This window comes from Marmota flaviventris, chromosome 9 (assembly GCF_047511675.1).
Source record: "Marmota flaviventris isolate mMarFla1 chromosome 9, mMarFla1.hap1, whole genome shotgun sequence".
Classification (NCBI taxonomy): Eukaryota; Metazoa; Chordata; class Mammalia; order Rodentia; family Sciuridae; genus Marmota; species Marmota flaviventris.
The window spans coordinates 37390773-37418088 of NC_092506.1; the positions used below are offsets into that span (position 1 = coordinate 37390773).

Genomic DNA, 27316 nt, shown 5'->3' on the forward strand with positions numbered 1-27316 from the left:
TGGGTAGGACTGCAACCAAATTCAGAACTCAGACAAGTCTCCTTTGTTTTCTTCCCAAGTCTGAATTGCTTCTAAGTTTGTTTTTTTTTTTCCATAACCCGCAGGCCATTTTTATTCAAGAGGGCTGCGTGGTTTTTCTCAAGCAATTTCTTGGCTAGAAAATTCAACAAAATAGGTAAACTTGGGTTTTCTTTTCCCATTCTATCCCCATGCTTCACAAATGTTTTCTTGTAACATATATAACAAGCAAGAAGCTATTTCAGTTGATTTGGAGGCAGTGCTAATGGTGGGAGCAATTTCTAAGGGCCATGGGCCAAGGACTAAGAATCTTTTTCACTTAGACATCCTTGATCTCTAATACAGCCTAATGTGTAAAATGCTGCTGGGCTGGCTTTCAGACATCTTTCAGAAATGCTAGCAAAAATCCAGTAGATGCTGGAAAGCCTATATCCTTGTCCTCCCCAGGGACAATTTCAATATTGTTAATTTGTAACTGGTCTGGCCGTGCTAGTTGACAAACAGCCCACTAGAAACATTTTTGCTGACTTTTAAAAAATTCATCTGATGAAGGATGCTCAAGGCACTCACACAGATGCAAAACTGGGCAGCCATGGTCACATTTCCCAGCAAACTTTCCTCCAAGGGCCTCAAAGGGCGAGACAGGTATTAAAACACTCCCTCAGAAAGAGGAGAGTCCTCAGTGGAAGAGAATCAGAGAGATCTGGGAAATTACATGAAGAGCTTAAGTCCACTTCTCACCTACAAATAGCTTTCAGTAAAGCCATGATTAAACTTGTTTCCCTGTTGGTTCTGCGGACAGCTCTCTGGGTAGTAATGCAATGCAGATGCTGTGGGCTGTTCAGTCCTCAATCCTTTCCCAAACTTTTGGAAAGAAGTGTTCCAAAGTATTTATTTATATTTTTCTATGACAGCTTGTGGCCTTATAAGTAATGTTATTCAGCCGTTGTCCAGTTTCTCTGTAATGCTCCACAAGATAAAATTTTGACAGTTACCAAGATCTGTATGTTTACTTTCTTTTACCCCCTTTTGTTACTGTCTCTTGCCTTCTTCATATGATTCTTAAAGTTAACATTTCAGAGGGAACATTTTCATTTTTCACTCCATTATTCTTAGCACTCAAGCTCTGTGCTTAACCATGTATTAACAATGCAAATTGCTTGCACCAGCCAATCATACATTCTTAGAAAAAAAAAAAAAAAGCAAATCTGAACTTCTGAGTTCAATTCTAGGAAGAAAACAGTTTTTCTAGCTAAGGTTGAAAGGTGATTTTCTTCCACTTGACTTTTTGATGAAGAAGAGCCATTTTGAGTTGCTGGTAAGGTTAATTTTTGAACTGAGGACTTAGGTCAACAATGTTAAGAAAAGAATTTTTATTGTTTTGCCCCAATGGAAGTCTTCAGTATCTCAGCATACACGCATTCTCTTTTCACTAAAATTTCATGACAGATAACTCCCCCTGCATTGAGTTAATACTAAAGACATGATCTGGATTAGACCACCATTTCCAGACTCAGGCCTATTTTAGAACAAAATCCCAAACACAAAATATTTTTTAAAAATTCTGTTTGAGAGCAATCGTAGTATTTTTTTTTTTTTTTTTGGTGTGGGGGGAACGTTTAATTTGTAGGATGCATACTTGAAAATATTCTTGATGTAATTATTGAAGATATCAGTATACAGATAGAAGATAGCTTATGGTGACTACTTATTGGGTTAAATCATGTTACAAAATTCAGATAGTTTTTTTTTTCAACAATATCACCTTTCCCAAAAGGGCTTCAGAAAGTTATTGTTATCATTTGTTTTTAAGTGGGAAGGGAAAAATGGGATGAGAATTTTTACTCCACTCTGTAAAAACTACATTACTGCAAACCAAAGGTTTAAATTACTCTAAAAGGTAGATTTTTTTCTTTTACATACTACTCTCACAATCAATATTTAACAAAATCGAGAATGGAATTTTCTTTACTAGCTCTTTACTTCTATTCCAGGAAAGCTTTCATCATCAAGGCATTAGGGTTACTAAGAATTTCACATGGTTACATGAAAAAAGAATATTGCCTAGATGATGTGATGACAAAATAATGACAAGCATCTGAGAAAACGCAGATGTGGAAAATGACGTGTGCTTTTTTCCTTAATCTATTACCATTTTGATCTAGTTGAACATAAGTTTATGATTACGAAATGCTCTAATAATTATTGTATTCATCTGCTTTTTTATAGTTCTTTAAAAATATCTAGAAATGCATTTATTCACGAAACATTTATTTCTTGTCTCCTTTACATGAAGACTACGTGAAATTCTGGAATCACATTTGTTTTTTCTTCCAATCAAACATTTAACAATTGAGATGACAGCCAAGAACTAAAAATAGCTATTCTCTGGATTAAAAAAAATGTGGCATTTATACACAATGGAGTATTACTCTGCATTAAAAAATGACAAAATCATAGAATTTGCAGGGAAATGGATGGCATTAGAGCAGATTATGCTAAGTGAAGCTAGCCAATCCCTAAAAAACAAATGCCAAATGTCTTCTTTGATATAATGAGAGCAACTAAGAACAGAGCAGGGAGGAAGAGCAGGAGGAAAAGATTAACATTAAACAGGGATGAGAGGTGGGAGGGAAAGGGAGAGAGAAGGGAAACTGCATGGAAATGGAAGGAGACCCTCAGGGTTATACAAAAGTACATACAAGAGGAAGTGAGGGGAAAGGGAAAAATAATACAAGGGGGAGAAATGAATGACAGTAGAGGGGGTAGAGAGAGAAGAGGGGAGGGGAGGAGAGGGGAGGGGAGGGGGGATAGTAGAGGATAGGAAAGGCAGCAGAACACAACAGACACTAGTATGGCAATATGTAAATCAATGGATGTGTAACTGATGTAATTCTGCAATCTGTATATGGGGTAAAAATGGGAGTTCATAACCCACTTGAATCAAAGTGTGAAATAAGATATATCAAGAAATTTGTAATGTTTTGAACAACCAACAATAAAAAATTTAAAAAAAAATAGCTATTCTCATTTTGGACCCATGCATTTAAAATTCTCCAAACTAGTAGCTTTTTTTAATATTTATTTTTTAGTTGGACACAATATCTTTATTTATTTATTTATTTATATGTGATGCTGAGGGTAGAACCTCGGGCCTCACTCACACGTGCGAGGGGAGCACTCTACCACTGAGTCACAACCCCAGCCCAAACCAGTAGCTATTTGAATGGAAAAGTGGTAGATGAGTATTCATTTCCCTAGGAAGCATGTGAAATTGATACCTACAAATAGCTACTATTGTTTTTGGCATCTAAGCAAGAACCCTCACAAAGTTCCTTGACAAATTTCCATGAAAAGTAAAGTTTACATTGAACTTGCTCTCACTTTCCTTTCTCTGATCTTCTTCTATATTTGATAGTCCCTCTTCTGCATTATTTATTGCCTTCACTTATTTATTCCATTCACTCACTCATCAGCCAGTTGCTTTTCAAACAAGAGTATGACAATTTACGATAGAGGAAACAAATATCTGAAAGATAGTAACCTTGTTTAAAGCAGGTGTCAATTCTGTTATAAAGATAAGCCATGCCCAGACATAACCAACATAGAAAGAACTTGATCCATGCTATTTAGTGCATGGAGTTGAAAGTTCAGAGAACGTAAAACACCCAACTTCTATTGCAATTGAAACCTGCCTGCCTTGAAGTAACCCTTCCTTTCATTTAGAGGTTTTCAACTTTGGCTGCATGTGAGAATCACTTGATGAGTTGTTTCTGTTTTTGTTTTTTGTTTTTTTTCATCACCAGATATTGAACCTCTGAGTTACATTCCTAGCCCCCTTTTTTACTTTTTGTTTTGAGGCAGGGTCTCACTAAGTTGCTCAGGCTGGTCTTGAACTTGTGATCCATGTGCCTCAGCCTCCTGAGTATCTGAGATTAAAGGCACATGCCATTGCTCGTGGCTCATCTGCTTGCTTTTTAAATCAAATCAAATTTACTTAGATCAAATATCAGCACTGTTAAAAAAAATCTTTAGAGATAGGACCCAGATGTGTGAATTTTAAAAACTGGTTAATCCAATATTCAGTCCTGGTTGAGACCCCCTCTTTTAGCTAATTCAGAATATTAAGGGACATTAGCATGCTAAGGGATATTCCTTGATATTCTTTTAAATCTCATATTACCCAAATCTCAATATTACTTTTTTTTTTTTTGCCACATTACTGTGAAGAGGACAAGAAAAAAGGGATGACTTTGGAGAAAATATTCACATACTTCATTCTCTTAACAACAGCAAAAAAAAAAAAAAAAAAAAGCAAACAAAACAAAAGCAGTAACAACAAAACTCTTTCTAAGTTCTTGAGGTAGAGAATTAAAAATTGCGAAAGAGAAAAAGAGGAGAGAGAGAGAGAGAGAGAGAGAAAGAGAGAGAGAGAAGACATTTTGGTAATCCTTGGTGGAATTAGGGGTCATGTGGCAAGAAAGGCATTTCTTCTCTTGTGTATTGTTTGAAAGACTCTGGGAAGAAATCTGATCATCTGTGGAAGGTGAGATGGGGCAGATCAACGTTGTTGGTTAGATGGGAAAGTCCTGGATATAGGGAATGGAATAGTAGTAGGAGGCCTGATTTGTTTTGACAACAGACCTTTAGTATTTATTCCAATAAGTTTCACAATATTAGATAGTGGCCAAGTTATTCAGTCCTTTTATAGGACCTGTAGAAACAAAACAAAAAACAAAAGACAAATCATAAATCAGGACTAAGATTCTGAGCTCTAGTGAGATGGGCGGATGGACGGGTGGAGTTAGGGAACTCTAGAAAAGAGCCCCTGAATTTGCTCATGGTTATGAAATTGTGCAATGTGTTGGAATATATCCAAAAGTGTTATTAGCAAATAAAAACTAAATGAAATAAATTTATTTTGAAGTGTTTTGTTTAATCATAGTGACCAAATACACCTTTCCCATGTACATTCTTTATATATTAACATTGGAAACATGAAGAGGAAAGCCCAAATTTACACTTCTTCATTCCTTTATTATTACTTGGGTTACAAATGAATTCTTTGGGTTCCAGATTCCTTGTCAGTGAATTGGTGGGTAATATCTATTTCAGAGATCTTGTAAGAATTGGAGAAATAATACACTTGAAGTTCTTAATGATTTCAAGTATATTTCTCCTATTTCCTTTGTTGTTAGTGATGTAATTTTTATGGCAGCCCAAATTCTTGCAGATGGAGGGGATGCAAAAAAATTTTATATGATGTAAATATACTAAAGGCATAAACAAATTCTTAGGAAGGAGATGGAGACTAGCTTGTTCAAGTCTCAACATGGTAGATAGAGTGTTCTGCCTTTAATAAACTTGCATAATTTATTAAAGGAAGTTGATTAAATTTTTATGATGCTTTTTTTTTTAATCTAAAACAATGTCTTACTCTAGGTTGGGGTGGCAAATTCAAATGCTAGCAAGGCCCTTAAATCCTGGGATGGGGTGGTGTTTGGCAAACTCTTCCAGGCACAGCCTCTACTTGTGTCCGGCAGACTGTTCGTATGCTGGCTTGTGGGCTCAGTTGTTGCTAGATTTGATTTTTCAAGAAAAAGGCAGATCCATGTAAATTTAAAGACTTCCAGTTTTTAAGTGTTGACAACTAATTCCATTTTCTTTCAACATCATGTGCGCCAAACCAAACATATCTGAGTACAGCTTGTGTGCTACCAGTTTGCGACCTTTGGATTTTGAAGGTCTCTCCTACTTCCAATGCTCTGAGTCCAAAAATAATTGTATCCATCTTGCATAAGGTGCTCACCCTAATCATTAGAAATTCAGTTATACCCACTCCCCCGCCTTTCAGATATGTCATAATTAATATTACTTTGTAGGAAATTCTTATGAAAATAGCTTCCTATTCCAAAGTTAAAATTAATTATATTTCCTGTTATATTAAAGCACATAAGCTCAATTTTCTGGATGTTAATTTTATCTTTTTACAACATCTGGTGGCTGGTTTCAGTTCCCTAGGATCCAACATTACTTTGTGCCAACTCTTGAGAGGTAGAACTTTAATCAACTTTAACATTTATGAAGTTGAGTGCTTTTTAAAAGTCTTAGAGAAACATAATCTTTCATCCTACCTGTTTTGAACTGAATTGTGTCCTCCAGATTCATCTGTGGAACCCAAACATCCAATGTATTTGGAGATAGGGCCTTGAACAAGGTAATTAAGGTTAAATAAGATTTTATGGGTAGTACCTAATCCAATAAGACTTGTTGTCTACATAAGAAGAGGAAGGAACAGTAGGAGTATGCTCTGCACAGAGGAAAGGCCGCATGGAGAAAAACAAAGAGAATCAGGTGAAAACCAGTAAAAGAAGCCCTACCATAAACTAAGCTAGTCAGTCACTACCTTGATCTTGGACTTCCAGTTGCTGTGAGAAAAATTAATTCCTGTTGTTTACATCACCCAGTCTGTGGTATTTTGTTATGGCAGCTTGAGTAATCCACTACCTGTAACTAGCCTGATATCTTTGTTGCCTGAGGTCTTTGAGCTTTGGGGCTCTTTAAAAATTCTAGTCATTCTCAGAGAAATCCTTCTTTTAGACTCTTCTTTCCATGTGACTTCCTAAGACATCATGGACATTACTGTATTTTCAACCAAACAAGTACCCGCTTTGGGAAATATATCAAACTGTCTTTATGATGGCAGAATACAAAACATTTGGTAACTCACCCATAAAATGTGAGATAGAGGAAACCAATCCTTTTCCCAAGTTTCGTTAATTCTCCTCGCTTGTTAGATGCTCCGGTGAGTCGCACAATGCCTACTTTCTTAAGGCTGGAGAGCCACTTGTATGCATGTTCATCATTTTTTAAAACATCTTCAAAACTTAGAGTAGGTAGCTGGAGCTCTGAACCCCAGTATTGACGTTCTGTGAATTAAGGAAACGAAATCATATGAGATTACATTGGTTTAATATAAGACAGGAACCTTTCTCTAGAGAAGGGACTAGGTCACTAGAGTTGATCTTTGATTGATCATGGAGATTACTAAATGCTAGTTTTACCAGAATCGCCTGTCACCAGGCCTTGCTTCCTGGGAGCCATGCCATTCTATGATATGCCTCTTGCTACAACTGTGTCTGGCACATAATCAGTATTCAGCATACTACATTTATTGAGGGAATGCTGTTTAACTATGTTCTTAGAAATTCCCTTCCAGGATACTGCTTAGAAGTGACTCTGAGACACTGTGAGTGTTAACAGCTAAGTTATATTTCTTAACTCCAAAAGGATGATAAAATCAGAATGGTGGACTAGAACAGCATATGCTTATTCTGTTAGGAGGGTAGGTACAGTCCTTTCTTTCTCTTATTTCACCTGATTAAAAGCTATAAGACTGTCTCTGGTATCAAGTTGTTCTTTGGAGTCAGTGAGAGTTGGTCATAGTGAAGGAAAGATGAAGGTGTGTTCCTAGGAGGCCTAGATGGCTTTGGAGGTGATATGCAGGATATAAAAGTCAAATGCCTTTCCTTAACCCTCTTCTTCCTGATGATTACATACTTATCAAAATGTTGATCTGAGAAAACATAATGAAAAACAAATGTAAACAGTATTTGATTTGCAAACTAGGCTTTGCCAAAGGAAATGGAGCACTGAGGAAATATAATTTTTCCAAAGGAAACAACTCAGATACTAACAACTGATTCAGGAAGGACCAAATGCTGGCTAATCCATTTCATTTTTTCCTTTCTTGGGAAGGAAATTGCCTTAGAAAGGCAAACCTTCCTAACAAGTGATAGAATGAGAACATATGATCTCAATATTATCCTGGGCAGCACTCCCTTTTCTAAGTAAGGAATATACCACATCATGGAAACCAACCCCAGAGCCCTCAGTTTAAGAATGGAGAATGGGTCAGTGCCACTTATACTCGTGAATTATAAATCATTTTCTCTTTGGTGTCATCATGGCTGGCTCTTCAGAAATAGGAGTTATTTTAGGAATCAGTAGCTTCAGTAGTGCAAAGGTATGGGCAGCTATTGAGTCACTTCTTGTTCTTCTACCAGCTAGCTGCATGAGGACTTTTGCAGGAGTGAGTAGGTGAGTTTATTCAGGAAGTCCAAATTAAGTGATTAATGCATATATTGCCAATGTTTCTAGGCTGTTAATCATGAAAGCTTGCATAATGAACTAGAATTTTTAAGATCTAAATTCCAAACTAAGCTTACCTGGCAGATGCATTAATTCAGATGCATTAATTTTCTTTAGTATTGAAGAGATTCTAAAGACTCAAGTGACTTACTATATCATCTTAGCAAGTCAAAGAGATATCTAGTTACTGTTTCCTAATTTTTCACTTTAACTCTTTACTCTCAGTGGGACTAACCAAAATAGTAACCAACTCACCTTGGCAAAGGAAAGCATGGGCCATGTTGCATTAGACCAGAGAAGGTTAGATGAGGCAATAGAAACCATGAGGTATGGAGGTTTCAGGATAATTATCTTAATTGTTTTTTTTTTTTTTTGAGAGTAGGATGGCATCTCTTGAGCATATTAGTTACCCAATAATTATTTATTCACTTATCTTTTCAATAAACCCAACATTTTACCATGTCACAGTCAACTATGGATAGGCAGTAGGTTTTAAGGAGCTCATAGTCTATGGGAGAATCAGACATGGAAGCTAACAATTAAAACACAGTATAATCAGTAGAGGTAGAGGAAAGGAATTCAGGGGAAAGGAGGAGGAAAAGAAAAGAGACCCACTGAGGATTTAAATTGACCAGATTATATTGTTATGCTGTGTGTATATATGAGAATGTAAGAACAGATACCACCATTATAACCAACACAAATATATAAATAAAAAACACAATAGGATAGATACCATAGTTGATGAATGTTTAAGAGGTATCAGGTCTTCTGATCTTTATCTAAAACTGTCTCTATAATGCCAACTATTCTTTTACATGTATGACGTTACTCAGGTCTGTTCCTTCATGCCTCAAGTATTTCTTCTTCTAAAGTCAAACAGAGTTGGCTTTATATGAAAGAGACTCTGTTCAAAGGAGGAATCTACTTGGCTTTGTTTTGAATATTAAATTATGTGGCTGTTTGCTTTACCTCCCATTTACTCATTGCATTTTAAGCCCTACATTGTAATACCTGATGTCAATCAAAAAGGTGGGCAAAAAGAAGATGATAAATGTCATGTGTATTACATATTGACTACCTTTCTAGGAAGGTCATTTGGTTTCCAGCTAGGAGAAAAATTTCCTGGGGCAAATATCAGTGTTATGGGAGTAGATAACCAGTCACCATCTTCCTTCTAAAGTTAATTTCTCTACAGACTATATTCAGAAACTTAAAAGAAAATGTGAGAACATTTTTACCTTAGTGAGTCTCAGAAGAAAATTACGGATACACATAGTACTAGAGCTGGATGAATGTTAGAGAATCATTTGGCATTTTCATACTGGCTTTAGATTTTCCATCCCCATTAGTTTTTATCATTGGGTAAAAATTTGCCTAAAGTACCACTGAGAATTTTTCTAGTATTCTGGCACGGTGCTAATCTGTGCAAATACATGTTTTCCATTCTTATGCAGCCTGTTGGATGGAATTAGCTACTGTCTGTATGTGTATCTATAACAAATGCATCGTCTTTATCACCAAGGTTTTGTAACTTATTAACAAAAATTTATTATAATTTTTAGAAAACACACTTTTTGCTATTGTAAGTCAGCCTAGACAGACTGGTATAGATCATAGCAACGTTCATTAGAACTTTCTGAATTCCTGGAAATATTCTATTATCTGCACCATCCAGTGCCATAGCTATTAGCAACCAATGGCTGTTGAAACTTGATATCCAGCTAATGGAATTGAAAAACTATTTTTTTACCTTATTAAATTTTAATTAATTTAAATTTAAATTGACTCATATGACTGGTGACATATAGGCATGGGCAGAACTTAGATGTCCTAATATGGGTTTTATTCATTGTTCTTCTTCTTATTAGCAAGTTTTTTGGGCTCTTCTATGAGTTTCAGTTTTTTTTTTAATTTGTAAATTAGGGACAATTATATTTATCTTGTAGGTCTTTTGTGACCATGCAATGAGATTATGCAAGTTGTCTAACATAGTGCCTGGCACAGAGTAGACCCATAATAACAATAAAAATATTTAATATTTGCTGAATGTTTTCTAAGAGTAATCCCACTGCTACAAGTTTTACAAACTTTTTTTTTTAGCTACACAACAAAAACATGGGGTGTATGCTTTCAGAATTTCCATGCTACAACGAAGGAACTAGATGTCCAAGGCACATAGCTAATGATTTTCAGAGCTGGTCAAATCCAGGTGACAGGTCCCCAGGTCTGTAATTTCAAAAATTGTACATAAACACTTGATAGTGTTATGTGCTGTCATCATAGGCATTTTTGAATCCTATGTCTAAATGTCCATAGCTTGTCCTACCTTTATAAAGGAAGTCTACTAGGTAATACAGAAAGTAGGGCAAGTTAAATGAGGAACACTTTGTCTGAACTTGTTTGAGCATGGGCATTTAATGTTAAACCTTGGCTCCCTGTCAGAATTTTAAATGCAGAGAAAACATTAGGAATAGGGTTCATTGCACAACCCTGCAGCAACATCACTATTTACCTTTTGTGAAATGAGCCAAAGCTTTGCACATTTAAAAATCAGCTAACTTTAGCTTCTTTAATTCATGCCAATGCATTTCACTGATCCATTCCTTTTGGGTTTTATTTAAGGCCAGTATCACCTTTCAGAGAGTTTCAGTGACTGTGTGATAGTAAGATATAATAAACAGAGATTTAAAAGTTTTTTTTTTTACAAGATCTAATTGTTTTTAAAACTTTTGAGTTTGTGTTATGACTTATTTGTATATTTTAGAAAGCTCTGTTTAAGGAATATATATATATATATATATATATATATATATATATACACACACATATATATATATGGCATGTTTTCTTGAGAATATACTTTTTATAACATCTTCGCAAGAATTTTTATTTACATATGAGTTATTTTTTCCATTATAAAATAATGCATACACACAAAACTCCACTATTTTTAATTTTAGCAATATGGAAAGATTTAGATTCTTGTAATAAATGTTACTCTTTAGATATGTAAAATTAAGCATATTCACATATCAGAGACTCTGGAAAGAAACAAGCCTGTCAATAAAATATACAGCACAGGCCACTCTATAAATAACCTACAGCTTTCAGAATGTTAATGTCAAGAATACAGTTGCAATAGTTTTTAAGTTCTGTAGAACTTCTAATGTTTTTAACCATAGCTCTCATTTTGGAATGCCTTTGCAGGAGCTTTGCAGAAATCAGAAACCAAGGGACATAGCCCATCACAGAACCTATTATTGAATATGAACCACTCAAACACTGTGTTATACTAAATGTGACTTTCAGAGATAGTCCTGTGACTAGCCAGTTTCCAAATTCATCATGCTCTCTTGAATATAAAACGCCAATTTTCAGAGAGAAGTAGTAGTACTCTATTTCATTAACTCTAGTGGGAAAATTATTCTGTGATATCTGCACACAATATTAAAACTTTAACCTTGAAAGAGTAATTTAAGAACATTTTCCTATTTCCTACCAACTGCAAAACCTAACTATCAGGGGAGCCAAAAGAAAATACATCTGACTAGAGTAAATCATTTGTCAAGAGAATACATTAAAAACAAATTTAAGTTTCACGCTTGGGTCTGAATAATGACGGCATATTTAAGGTATGAACCACCCTTCTTAATTTAACTTATGGTCTTACTAATAAATACTTCCTTGAACATGTGCTTCACACATCATAAAATTTATGAACAGGCTACATACTGGCTTTCAAGGAACCATTTGTACAAGTTTCCTTCTGAGGGTTAAGCACCACATTCCAGGGGCCTGAGTTATGTTTCAAAAAGGAAAAGACACAAAGAAGTTATTTAGCTAAAAATTTATGAGCACAGCATGTTGGTTTGCAATGTGTTATTTCAGGAGTTTAGGACCTTCTGTCTACCTGCACTGAATTCAGCTTCTGGCTCTGAAATGGCATCAAGAGCATCAGCCAATCTTGTACTGTCTTTTCTAGGAATACTTTGGAAGGGCCCTACCAAAACCAAAGTCTGACTGCTATTAGAGAAAAGGCACCTGAAAGGAAGGAAATAGGGCTTTGATTCTCTTTTCCAGCACTATTTGAAAGATTGCTTTCTTTTGGATATTCTTTCACCTTGTGTTCAGGGAACTCTATGTGTCTTTCAATATTCTGGCTACTTGTTGTCTCTTAGGTTGAGGTATTCCTGAGAGGAGGATTCAAAGATGAAAAATTTATTAAAGAGTTAGCCCTGGAAGCACTAATAAGAGATGGGGATGCAAGAGAGTAGAAAGCCTGTGGAAAGAGTTTCAGTGAGTGGGTTATGGCTTTTGGCAATGAGTTCAGCACTGTGGGACCTTATAGAGTGACTGCAGAATTATACCCTAGAGGTGTCCCAGCTATGGTGCAAGGAGATGCAGAGACCCAAACACCCACTCTTCACTCCTGGGTCTTTCTGGTCTTCCCTATGTGCAAGCCAAGCATGCTCCCCCATACAGGGAAGGCAAGTGGCAGTTTTGCAGTTGGAAGGTGCTGGCTTGTATAGGATGAGTGCTGAGGGGCACCAACAACCTCTGCAATGCCCTGCTTCTGGAAATCTCCTAAATCTTCTAAAAGTGGGTTAGATGCCTGTATCCTCTGGCCTCCCAGCACTGGTACATACCTCAGTCCCAGTGCTTACCTCATGATGTTGAAATTATATCGAGTACATATTTATCAAATGCCCTTTTGGGGCAAGAGATCAAATGCACACACACACATGCACACACATACACACAAAGTAGATGTGATAGCTGCCTTTGTAAGGGGAAAAGGGTGTATAAACAAAGAAGCAGATAGAAAAACATAAAGAATAAAAAAAAATTTTGGCAAGTGCTATGAGTATAACCAGCGGGGTCAATGACAATAAAAAAACAATGGTTGGGGTTGAGGTGGGGAACTTATTTACACGTGTTGGTCAAGAAAAGCCAAGTTGAAGAGCAATTATTTAAACCAAATGCCAAGGAGTAAGAGAAAACCTTCATACAAAGGACAGGGAGAAAAATGTGCAAGCAGGAGAGACAGGGAGAGACGGAGCATCTCCTAGCTTTCTGGAGAAACTCAGAGTCACTGAAACTAAGGCAGAGGCAGCCATAGGAAGTGTGTCAGATAAGGTGAAGTGGAGTAGGGCTGGGTCAGGCAGGACTTCGTCTCTACCTTTCTCTAGATTATAAGTCATCATGAACTATGGGGGTCATGCCATTTATCTTTATTTCTTCACCAATATTACTTCTTTCTCCCCCACTCATCCCCAGGTATATAGTTCAAGGATGGTACCTCGTGGGTTTTTAGAAAACCTATACTTTCTATATCCTTGATAAGTCTTTGCTTACTTCCTAATGATGACTAGAGACTAGAAGTCACCTTTAAAAATGGGATTGTGTCTGAGCACATCTTAGTATTTTGGAAGACGAAGAAATATATCAAACCCTTTCTCTAGGTAATAATCCCATCAGACTCTAAAAATATCCCTCAGAAAGTATAAATGAGACATCTAAACAAATTTATCCTGCTTGAAAGGAAAGCAACACATTTTGCTTTTGGAATATTAAGTACCTAGGATAGTCTATATGCTCATCCTCATGACAAGAATGACCAGATAACTGGAGTAAACAAGAAGAACACGTAAAACTGTGAGGTGACACAGTACACAATGAATAATTTTTTAAATAACGGGAGCTAATGTTTATGGAACACTTACAATTTCAGGCATTCTTCTAAACACTGTATATGGATGACTTCATGTAACCCTTACAACAACTTTATAGAATATGTTCTATTATTTTCATTTTAGAGATGAAGAGGAGGCACAAGTCCTGAGATAATTGGCCCAATATCACATAGCTAATATCTGTCAGAACTGGATCACCCACACAATCTGACTCCAGAAATTGAGGAAAGGAATTGTATAGTGAAATAAAGTAAGCACTGATGAAGCTCAGGGAAAAAAAAGATCATCATCCTAGACTTCCTTAGGGTAGGCAGGGAAAACGAGTCAGCCTCACCTTCTGTCCTTGCTCTGGCTACCCACTATAACATCCACAAAAAGTTTATAAAACACCCTCTTTATCCCTTTCAATTACCCAGAACACACCTCTATGGAGAAGATAGTTTCTGACTGCTCCAAGCCTTTTCTGTAAGGCACAATCTTCCCATGTCACCTTTTTTAAAACCCCCAATTTTATGTTACACAATACAGAAATTTTGGGAATGTCCATGAAGACAGCAACTGTGCTAAGCTTTTTTGAGGCTGAGTATCCTCTTTCTTCTTCCATCCTGTGCCAGGTTTTATGAGTACCAGACCCTTGACCACCCTCTCTGTTCTTCTTTGGATCATGTGTTCAAGTGTGCTGATGCCTCATGACAGTGTGAGTATCCTGATTTGGACATAATATTATAAATGTGATTTGGTCTCTTCTTTCATGGTGGGCTAGTTCACTACTATAATTTAAATAATGCAGCCCATGTCTAATTAGTTTTTTATGTCAGCCTCAGCTCTGTTGACTTCTATTAACATTTTGGTCCATGAGAATGGTATGAACTGATTGTTAGCCAAGAGTTCTTCCCCCGTACTCATCTACTTTATTTCTGACATTCATTCATTGAAAGCTTTCTAAGCTCATATAGAGATAGGGTGCAATTTCCATTTGATAGAGACCTTGCTTCAAAGTTACTGACTCACGATTTGAATGTGAGAGATCTGGATTCAAATGTGAATTCCAATATTTACCATCTGCATGATCTTTAGAAACTGAGAAACTCTCAAAGTTCATCTTCTTTGTCTGGAAAATGCAGGATGAAAGTAGCCTACAGGGTTGTTGTAAAATTCAAATGAGATGATATCTATAAAGAACACAACACAGTGGTCTGCTACCTGGTTCAGTTTTCACTTGAGCCAGAGCAACTGAACATGGCTAGAAGAAAACACACTACGATGGGTGAACTTGCCACATGATCATTCATCTCTAGTTAACTGTATCTTAAGCTCCCCTGGCTGATTTTTTTTCACATTCTCTGTCCTCAAGTTTCTCTTAATTCCTATGTACACTTGGCTCCAAAGGGTCAGGGTCTTTTTATGTTTTGCCCACACTAAATTCCCAGCCCCAGGGTGCAGTGCTTAATACATAACAGACACTGTGGAATGTGATGAATGAGTAAATGCACAGCACATGGTAGATGATGAATAAATATCTGTTACTAACAGTAATTATTTCCCTGGATTTCAACAGTTTAATGCGGGAAGACAGTTGCATACACAGACCATGATCATTCAATGCAATAATGGTAGTAGCAGACAGAGGAACCCACACGTATTGATGTGAGCACATAGCAGAGGAGGAGGGGAACTATTTGATTATGCAGGTGCTCTTCAGTTGCATCTTGGCTCATCAGAAGACTACTACCCCTTTCTCTTTGGATGATTTCTATCAGTCTCATTTTCCTACATGTAAAATGATTATTATGACAATGTTGCCTTTGTGTAGTTATTTCTAGGACTAAATAGGGCAATATGCATTAAACACTGACCTCAGCAGCTGGCATATATCAATGCTTAAGCATGTGAAAAAAGAAGAGTGGTGTGAAAGTAGGAGAAGAAGTTTAGGACAGAGAAGAACATATGATGTTGGTAGTTTAGACAGAGGGGTAATGGTGGAGACAGTGAGAAATGGTTAGATGGTGAATTATTTTGATGATAGAGCTAATGGAATTTTTTGATAAGTTGAATGGGTAGAATGAAAGACAAGAGAAGTCAAGGATGAGTCTGCTACTGGGGAGATGGAGTTGCCATCTACTGAGATGGAAAAGACTGTTCAGGGAGTAAAATTACCTTAGACCATCCGCTGCCATCAAAGGATACATTTCTCCTCTGATTTTTCTCTTTTTTTCCCCATACTTCTCAAATCACTTTATTAAATCCAATTTTGGTTGTCCATCATATTTTAACTAGACAGTTTATTATGGGATAGAAACTTTCATTATGCCCTATTGATGTAAAGCTTATCGGCTACTTCTTCATTGTATGGGAATCTTGTTCTCTTAGATATTTGCTGTTTATCTTCCTTATTAAGATTATAGTTTCTATATGGGCATAGGATTGGACCTAGTTTAGGTCTAGAATTTTTCTCTTCCAATTCCTTAGCACACATGTGACATAATATACCTGAGGATTGCTGGTGTATTCATCTGTAGCTATCCTTAACTAACTAAAATGATGGTTAATTTCTCCCAACTCTGCTGGTCATTCCAGCTTCATGAAAGATTTGCATATTCTTGACTGGAATTAGGCTTACAATTGACCCATTTATCACTGCCTTTTAAAATTCAATATAAATGAAACTTTGCCACGTAGGTAACTTTTGACTAGGGTCAAACCACTGTTTGAATGATCAAAGTCCTTTCACAGCCACAGTTCAACTCTAAACTCTGGTGCTTTTAATCAGGAATGTAACATGATTATTCTTCCCATCAGAGAAGCTCAATCATCAGATACTGTATCTTTCTCCTTCTCGCTTTACTAAATGTTCCTGACTGTACCTCTGCTCTTATGTCTATGCTCTCTAAGAGGAAAAATTTTTCCCCAAACCTGAGAAGTGTTGCCTCATTTATATGTGAAAAAAGTGAGGTTAGATAATTTATGAAACTAAGTTCACAGAGCATAGTCAAAGTCACTGCTAAGCTGGGCACGGCATCATATGCCTGTAGTTCTAGCTACCCCAGGAGCTGAGGCAGGAGAATCACTTGAGTCCTGGAGTTGGAGACCAGCCTGGGCAACATAGCAAGATTGCCAAGCGAAAGGCCAACTTTGCTAACTCTAATGTCTGTGCTCCTTTCATAATATGATTGTTTACAGGTGAAGAGCTTTTTCTTTACACACTATATTTTTTCACTTTCTTTTTAGTTTCTAACAAAATTTTTTAAAAAACACCCTAGGTTTCCACTGTTATATTATGACTTTGTATTTCAGTGCTACCAGTAAATAATTGATAAAAGGCTTCATTGGGATGTGAGTAGACCTTGTAAGATGGATAGGTGAAGTTTGCTCAGAGAGAAAAAGTAGAACAAGTAATCCAGGGAGCAGGTAGAACTGGAATTAAAGTCCACACTCCAGATTGTAGAATGACTTAAAAGCCCAAATGACAGCTGGATTTTATTCTTCAAACAATGAGACACCAGAGTAAAGAGGGGGGGGGAGATGATCTTGTGCATCAGGGACATTACTCTGCAGAGTTGTACAAGCCTAGTGTGGATAGCCTAGTTAACTCAGGAATCCAGGCATGAGAGGTTCCAACTAAGTTGTCATAAGATACAGCTTGTGCAATATTTGCCTCTATAACCTGTTAAATATCATTCTTCTCAGTGCCAACAGTGTTCATGGAAACTTAAAAGCCACCTGGAGAAATGAATTTCAATGATAGGACTCTGCATTCAAAAAAGAATGATATACTGTCTAGAGCATCAAGAAACCTCTCAGGGTACTCTCTGTGGTCATTTATATCCATGTCAGGGGAGTCCTGTGAAAACTAAGTGAGTAACTACATACCCTGCAGCGTTGCCCTTCACTTAGCATTGCATTACTCAAGAAGGTGGCTGCATACTATCAGACAGATAAAGATTTTGGAGCTTAGAAAGGTTGAATGAGTTGCTTAAAGTCACAGATCCATCAAGGCCTTGGACTCACAGTACTTTAACCTCAGTGCTCTAGTGCCCTTTTGATTAAGAGCAAAGTTATGCATTGATACAAACATAGGATTTCAAGATAAAAAAAAGTAAAGTTATAGAACTCACTGATTGGAGTAGAACTTTTTCTAATTTGCTCAACCAAAAATTAGGCAAATCCACAGAATGAAATGGGAAAATAAAAAAAAAAAAATCTGTCTCTTTTTTCCAAAAAAGATAGCCCATAGCTATTCCATGGACATATTTGAAAGTCTGGGCTTGAAATTTAAAAGAAGAAATTTAAATCTGATAAAGATACCTACTACTTCAATATTAAGGTTGTATAGTTCATAGTCTGTCATCTTGAAGAAGCAAAGTAAAACCAGAAGTAAGAAGAAATAATTTTTAATTAGTTGTTATTTATTTATTTGGTTAGTGAATTTCCTGATATGTAGGCTCTAGCAAAAATGTCAGGCTAAATTTATCCCTTATCTGTAGGTTTGGGAAATGTGAAGTTAACATACAACTTTACTTTTTGAAATTGTCACCCTTAGGAATAAATTCCTAAACTTGTAATTCTAAATTTTCAGTCCAAATGCCAATGTTATAAAACTCATTCCAGGGGTATAGAAAAAAGTAAGCCAAGCTTGTAAGAAAGATACCACTAATCTAGAAATCGTGGGCACAACCTCTAGATTATTATTATAATAATGTAGATCACTCCAGGCTCTGTCTTCCCTGTTGGGCTGACAGAACAAGGGCAATCCAGTCTCTTAGAAGGACATTGGATCCTTTAGATATTTTATCTGAGTTTACCAAGTACAATGAGGAAATTAAGTAGGAATACTAAATAATATTTAATTTAGAAAAAAATAGGACACATTAAAAGACATCAACAAGGCACAAAGTAATCTCACAGATAATTGAGGTAGGTGTATTCTATCAAAACCCCAAAGATCTAAAAGTCAAGAGGCCCTTTGTACATATAACAGGCTCAACAGAATGGAGACTCAGCTCATGAGCCAAGGAGACCTCAGAAAAGGTTCTTTTTATTAGGTCTCTTTTTTTGGGAGGTAAGCATATTTGGGAGATGGCCTTGTGGCTCAATTGCAGCTGTTTGACAAGGTTGTTTCGAAGCCATTGTGACCTGGCAACTCAGAGACCCTGGAACATGCTAAAGCTGCCAGAGAAATGAAAAACAAAACCTTCCATCTCTGTTTATAATCCCCAAGGACAGTAATAGGTGAAATAAATACCCTCACTCCCCTTGCTCCATTGCAGACTCCCAAGAATGGATGGGTCAAGGCTCAGAGATGGGATAAAATAACACATGGGCTTAGACATTTTTATTGTGTGTGTTAGTTTCCAACTAAATACGTATACACATGATTTTTGCTTTTTGACAAGGTTCTGTAAAAATGGCTTCTGAACCAAACCAGCCCTGTTCTTTATACTATAATAACAATCTTCATCTTCAAGTAAACACACAGTTCTTCTTGAGAAAGGAAAGCTCTGTGTTTTTTCTTGCTGTGGGCAAGGCAAATAGATTTTAGAGGGCCCTGACAGTTACTTGAGAGTTTTCACTTCTGTGGCTTATTCTTTTGAAACAAAGGAGGGGATTATAGCTAAAGACTGAGGGGTTGTCATTGGATTAAGTGGATGGCCAAGGCTGGCTCTGCTATAAGAGAGGCATACAGAATTGGGAGAAAATGTTCTCTTTTGACTGTGTAAAGGGCTTAGTCCTGGAGACCTGAGAAATCTGAGCTTACAATCTGAAATTGAAAAAAAAATTTCTCTAAATTATAACTTTTAAAATTCAATTTTCCATAACAAATATTAAAATCAGAGACTGATATATTTTAGTACCAATTCAAAGAGACGATTAAAATCAAAGAGAAAAGCACACACTCATTTATTTTGACACTGAGTATTAATAAAAGAATAATATTTGCAGATCAGTCATTTTATCTACCTCATTTAGTAATTTTTTTTTTCATTTTAGTTTTGTCAATCTTGCTTACCAGTCACAAAAACGAGTGTATAATTACATTGAAATTTTGCAAAGAAGTTAAAACAATTGCATAATACAATTTTGTTTTTAGTATTCTATTAAAGTCCTCAATTTTCATCCATGTATTTGTAAGTATTCATAGGCTAGGCTTTATCAGTCAAGTTTTTACTTGATAGAGATGAGAGAATGGGGCCACCAACTTCCCACCCTATATGTTAATATATGTTTCTTTGAATACAAATTCTTCCCCAACCTTTCTTCCCTTTAAGTCATCATTGTCTCTGATCGTACCATTCCTAGGCCATACTATGGGTCCCTGTTCCCTGTCTCTCCACATACAGTCCATGCAACACACAGCTGGGACTACAATGCAAATCTGATCCTTTCACTCTCTTCATAAGAAAAATGCAAACCCAGGGCCAAAGACACACACCGCAGGAGAGGAGACTGCAACAAAAGCAAAGCAAAGCATTTTAGAGGCTCACAGACTTGTAGGCATTTGAGAAATAATAGTCATTTAATTAAAATCAACTGACACAACTCCAAAAATGTAAAATTCAGCCAAAAAAATTAAGGTGATCTTAAACCTGTAAACATCTTCAGCTCATTTCTTTGACCTCATAGGATGAGAATCTGTGGGGTGCTCATGTAATGGGATATCTGGACTCTATGTTAGGAAGAATTTTCCTTTTCTGTGGGTGGAGGACCAAGCAGGGCACTTGAGCCCCATCCTAGTTTGGACCATTCCCTCTCCTCGGTCACCTAGCAGCTTTAACTTCACCAATGTTAATAGTTTATAACAGTTTCCCAAAACCATCCTTCTATTTAACACTTCAAAGATCTTCTACATGTTTTCTTTTTTCCCTCTGTAGAGAATTTCCTTACTTTCTGTCTTGGCCTAAAAAATTGATGAATTCTTCAGAAGCTGGCTCAAGCATCATTACCTCATCTCCTCAAATTCCTTCTTCTGGGTCACCATTTACCAATTCATGCTTCAATGTACTTAATGTACTCTGCTTACTTGTTTTCATGACTTTGTTCTGTACTAGACTTGATAAGTCCTAAAGGATGGACACAAATGCTTTTTCTATTTTGGTATTTTCTTGCAGAAGCACAAAATTGGCACACCACTAAATAAAAATTCAGGAAAAATGATTATTACCCACATCTTCCTTTTAGCTGTGACTGTTCCATGTTAGTCTGTCCCATGACTGTCCCACAATCCATCCCACAGCTGATTATCATTTGCCTTTTCAATTTTGTGTTCAACAGCTCGTTCCAGGAGAAGATCAAGGCCAGTGCTCTGCATCTTGACTCCAGATTTTAAAAATCCTGTGGCCCTCACTCTTAGGAAAAGCAGAGGAGGAGACATTGCTATTGGGATTCAAAACAAAATCCTTCCACGAATGTAACTCAATTTGTTTAGGTGCCCTGGAGTACTGATGTTTGAAAATATGCAATGGCAATGAAATAGAGTATCAAATTCCATAGGCAAAAAGCCATAGAACCAATATCCCCAAAATGAACCATTAGTGTCTTCTTTTACTCACCAACTGCACATCTTGGGAACATATTTTAAAAATCTGATCTTGTTTTAAATCATTAAAGTATTTTCCAGTGTCTACATTACAGCCAGTTCTCCTTATACTATTTGTGATTGCAGCCTGTCATTGTGATCAGTTTTTTCCACTACTTAACTGAGTGTAGTATCATTTCTACTTTGCTACTGACTGATAGTACTGAGAAATGTAAGCTGTAAAACTGCAATCAAGAAATGTTAATAGGGGGTGACCATATCCTTTTACAGTGCTTAAAAGCTTAAGCTGTAATAATAAAATGTTGGCTTTTATTTCCTGAAATAATCTGAAGAAGAACTTGAAGGAAATGAAAGTAAAATCCAACTGGATTACAAAATTAAGACAGAGTTAAGAAAAAAAAATGCTTTGAGTACCAGAAGAAATCTAAAATAAATAAAAGATATATATTTGAGATACTACAATTTGACCCAGACAATTGCTATAAAGTTGTGTAACTAGAGACTCCTTGAAGAATCTAGTAATGTGCTCATTGGAAGAAAGCAGAAAAAAAATTTTTTCCCTGGATACTCATGTGTATTCAACCAGCTAGCAGGATTGAAGAGAGGGAAAAATGGATTCCTGGTGGTTTAGACACAAAACACTAGAACAAAACCTTGTCAGCTGCAGAATGGTCAGAGTAAGCAAGCAGAGAAAATTAATTCTTGACAAGATTGGTCTATGCTTAAAGACAAAGGGGACACTATCATATCCTAGTACTGACAACCACAGGAAAAGGTAAAGCTATCTGGTGCAGTGATTAATTAGTGACATGCACAGTAACCTATTCTAAGTCTAGCATTCAAAACCATGGATAATTACCACGTTTTTGAGAATTTTGAAAGAGTAAGGTGAAATCTCTTTTTAGTGTTTGACTCGAGAGTTCCCACAGAGGTGTTACAGAATTCTATAAGGTTGCTGAAAGGGGTAGACTTTCAATATGTCTAGTTAATAGTAGCAGAAAAAGTTTAAGGGAACATGTCACATTAGTGTGTTCGTATTAGTCAAGGTTCTAGCAAATACACAAAAATCATCCTGTTCGCGAAAGTTAGCCTTTAACCCATGTGTAACAAATCTTCAAGATGCAGAGTACGTCATGCGCTCCTTCCACCCTCAGGAGTGCCTCTGCATTAGCTCTATTATTCTGTATCTCCTACAAGTTATACTTTAAAATTATCTTTCTCTTTGTTTTAGGTATTTCATTTTATTTTGTCTATTAGCTCAAAAATAAGTCCTCTTTTTTTTTCTACAGAATCCATCCTCTGCAGCTTTTCTGGATATTTTTTCTGTCAACAGATTCTCCTTGAGACACATATACACTCTCTCCAGACAAATGTGCTGGAGTGCAAATGAACACATATACTTTCGGTCACACTCAACTCACACTCATACTTAATGCTGTGTTCACCATTCTATGGGTGCATTGATCACATAATTCCATCTGTGGACACCAGGTTAGGAATTCTTGCTTGGCTGGTTTGTGTTGTTCTGGCACTAAGACAAAGTTATTAAGGAGAAGTCTGCCTAGGTTCATCCTGCTCCTTTTCAGGGAACACTTACAAAGTGCCAGTGAGATGCCAGATTTAACTTTAAACAATAAGGACACAGTCTGCTGCAATTCTTTTGTCCCACCTATTTTCAATGTCTTAGAACTCCTCTGTACTTCTTTTCATTTTGACTCAAATGATCTTTAGTGGTAATATTTTAAACATTTTATATAAGTGGCAATATTATTTTTAAAAAATCACAGGGTTTGAATTTGTTGCTGAGCAAATTCCTTACCATAAAATCCTTACAAAGTAATGATCAAGAGGTAGAAATACAGATCATATCTGGGTATTTATGTATTAAAATATCATAGTGCACCTCATAAGTATGTGCCATAAAATTACTAACTACCCTGATTTGAAATTTATACATGCATCAAATTATCAAAGAGTAACCCCCCAATTATGCACAATTAAAATAATTCTTTTAAAAAGACCCTTACTGATAGTAAGGGTTTTAAGTGGCTTTGAAGACTGTAGCAGGATTACCTGGCAAAAACAATTCTTCCTGAAGTTTTGCTCTGGCCTTCCGGGAAAAACATCTTTTCTTCAGCCAATCAGCTTCAAATTCACTGCAATGCTCATTTGGCCATGTGATATTCACCTTGTAATAGAAAGAAAAATATCACCTAAGTGTACATTATACTTCCAAATAATTGTGTCCTCTTTGGTTGCACCATTTCTCAATGCTATTTAAGGTGTTCAGGGAATCTAGTTATCCCTTGCAAGTCAAGGTGATACATCTAAGGATGAGTCCACCAAAATAGTTGTGCAAGAAGTAGAATTTGGCTTGACCCAAAGTCCTTTTTCTACAGTCTCTAAACTTGTGATCCCCAAATATTCTGTGAAGACTGAAGTTAGATAGTAATTACAATTCCTGGCAAGGGTATTAGAAAGAGTAATGATAATGAGACAGAAATAATATTACTAATAAAAGTGAGAACACCTGGTCCTTAGGTTGAGACAAAGATAAAAGAATGGGAAAAGGATGCCCTTTCTGCTTAAATCTTCCCTTCTGATAAGAATTCTGGTAAATTTGGTCATGTCTCATTTGGTTTTGAAAACTATTCTTTCAGGGCAAAACTTTACACAACTACTAACTAATAAAAAATACATTGATAAATTTTTAAAAAATCATCAGTACTATTTTTTTGAGTGTCCACTGTATGTTGAGCAGTATGTTAAACTATTCTTTTTTAGCCATTTTATCTCATTGAGTCCTGACAGCATTACTATGAACAAATTTTATTAGAATCCCTAGTTTACAAATGAATAAACTGAGGCTCAAAACCACTGACATAGTTGTGTCTTCAATGCCATTCATGGAAAGAATAATGAGCAATAATGCAGATTGTATTAAAAATGGTACAAGTAATAAAAATAGCTTATACTTTCATTTACTGAGTATGCTTAATTTGCATTGAGCACTACATGAACATGATCCTATAGTTGGAATATACATAATCACATAAAAACAAGTTATTTGACTTATTTTAGACTAGCCCCTTTATTTATTTGGAAGAGAAGGAAGTGATTCTTTAGAGGTATTACCTTTTTTTTGTCAAACTCCAGGTCTTTAATACCAATGTTCACATCAAGGGTTTCCAGGAGAAGTTTCCGTGCTTTTGCAGAATCCAGGTAGCAATCGGAGCACTGGCAGTTGTCTCGCAGCCATACAGCTGGGTAGAGAGACTCTGTCCCATCATTCCAGAGGATTTGCATCAAGTGATTCCCATCCAGTGCTTCTGCCTTTTGGATGGCACAATGCATGTTTCTGGTGTTTGAGGTTAAATCCTGTTAGAGAGCTGCTGTTAAATCAGTGTTAAAAGAAATAGTCAGATGGAGTGGATCTAAACTTGACCTCTGTGAGTGTGCACAGTTCAAGTGGACTCTGGCCTCTGCTAGTCACCTAGCTGCCTGAGCCTGTGGATTTGACTTATCTATTCTGGGGACCTTGTTCTGATGAGAGCATTTCAGATGCTATAAACAGAAACACAGTGGCTAAAAGTAAATAAGATAAAAAGAATTCCTTGTTTTTCTTACAGAAATTTAAGATAATAAATTCAGAACCAATCCTGGGCAGGATTCAGATAAAAAGAATTCCTTGTTTTTCTCACCAAAATTTTAGATAATAAATTCAGAACCAATGACATACATACTTTTATGTTTGATAAAGTCTCTGAAATTTTTTTAAAAGAAAAAAATGCTCCACAAATTGATAGTATAACAATCGTGCCTTTGCTATTTTAACTGATGCCCAATTGTATAAGGCCTTTGAAAACAGATATTTTCATAATACTTAACTAGGAAACTTATTCTAATCAAGGGAATATTAATGCAATTTATTTTAAGGCATACTATAAGTTAGAACATAACGTTATCTCTGGTCTATTTTATATATATATATTTATAAATATATATATATATATATATATATATATATATATTTTTTTTTTTTTTTTTTTTTTTTTGGTACCAGGAATTGAACCCAGAGGCACTCAACCACTGAGCCACATACCCCACCCATTTTATTTTTTATTTTGAGACACAATATTTGCTAAATTGCTGAGGCTGGCTTTGAACTTGTGATTCTCTTGCCTCAGTCTCCTGAGCTGCTGGGATTACATGCATGTCCACCCCACCTGGTTTATTATTTACTCTTTTTCTGATGTAGTTACATTGTCTCAATGAAATATTTTCAACGTCTTTAAGTTATGCAAAGAATTTGTTTATTCTCTGAAACTTTCGGCTTTGGTATAAATCAATAGTGTGCTTTGATATTTTGGTTAGTTTATTCTGAACATTTATGGAGTATTTTTATGTACCTTCATTTTAATTGAGAATACATTACCTTTTTTAAATTAAGACATCCACCAAATTTGTAGATACGCATATCTATGGGAAAGAAAATCTAGTGCAAGTGAGCCACTGTGGTGTTATAGACTTAGCACCTCAGTGTTGATCCTGATTCCATTAATGACTTTATACTTGAATTTCAAAAAACATGACAATGCCCTAAATTTCACTTTCTTCATTTTTATTTTCCAGAACTCATAAATAAGGATTAGAGCTTATATAGAAAAAATATAATTTACATGAAAGTAAAATGTCTCAATCTTCCAGGTAATTATCAGTTAATCATTAATAGAAGGTGATGTGAACAATAGAAATGAAACTCCATTGCCTTGAGATATGTGTGTTTCTTTCTCTCTCACACACACACACATACACACGATGAATGTTTGTAAAATTCCTTCCATTTACAGCAATTAGGTGCTTCAATGCCAATAAGACAAAATTAATCCTTGTTTTTCTTGAACTTCTGGCAAATATTTTATATAACATTAAAAATAACTTTAAAAATACACACTATTAAAATAAAGCAACTTTAGTTGACTGTTACACATGTTCCTTCCAAATCATTAGCTTTAATGTTTTAGTCAGGTAATGGAAGAGCGTCAAGACAAGGAAGATTGTTTTCTTTATTTAACTCACTACAGCTATAATACAATTCACTGGGTCTTGGGTATATTTCTACTTGGGAACTCCTGTTTTTTTTTTTTTTAATTTGTATAATGACATGACAGAATTACAACTTTAAAAATCATTAAAATTATAATTTAGTTAAAATCTGAAAATTTAGCTCATGAGTTTGAATAAGGGGTTTTAGGCAAGTCCTAACATCAATTTCTCTGTGAAATGGTTAGGCAATTTGTTTTTTTCTGATAGGAGGAGGGGCAGTTTGGAATATTTTCTCACATATACAGTTTCAAAGAACAGTAATGATTTCAATAGAAATTCTGGGATAATATAATCAAATCCTTAAATAACATGTCATAGCTAAGGAAAAAAATAGAAATACAAGATTTCTATTTTTTTAAATCTATGTAGGGAGTTGCTAAATACTATCTGTAAAAGGACAGATAGTATCTTTTTTTTTTAAATTTGCAGGGTACATACAGTTTCTGTTGCATGTTCTTATTTTTTTAAACCCTGTAAGAATGTAATAAATATCGTGAGCTCACGGAGTGCACAAAAGCAGCCTGTAGACCACATCTGGTCCATATATTGTAGTTTGCCTGTCCTTGATGAAGTTATTCAGTTCATGTTTTCACCACAGTGGGATATAACCATGCCTGGATGCATGGTTTCTCTTTTTCCTCCTCATATATAAAATTAAACTTACTATTAAAATACATAATAAATATCTCTTTTGTGACACTGCACCAGAGGGTGCAAAGTTGACCATGAAGTTGTAATGATAAGGGAAGTTGAGATGGTTATGAAAGTAAACAAAAAATAAGACCAATAAAAATGGTGTTGATAGCTGTCT

The 27316-nt window shown here is 35.9% G+C and overlaps 1 protein-coding gene across 1 annotated transcript in view; it reads right to left on the bottom strand.

Annotated features, from left to right (window-relative positions):
* Bbox1 (gamma-butyrobetaine hydroxylase 1) overlaps window positions 1-24753 on the bottom strand; it is a 51615-nt gene extending 26862 nt beyond the window's left edge. The window contains exons 1-3 of the mRNA XM_027936708.2: window positions 24535-24753; window positions 23473-23587; window positions 6749-6947 (exon numbers count right to left, since the gene is read on the bottom strand). Coding sequence (XP_027792509.2) covers window positions 6749-6947; window positions 23473-23587; window positions 24535-24753 — 533 coding nt within the window. The remainder of the gene's footprint in view (window positions 1-6748; window positions 6948-23472; window positions 23588-24534) is intronic.
* Between the last annotated feature and the right edge of the window lie 2563 nt (window positions 24754-27316).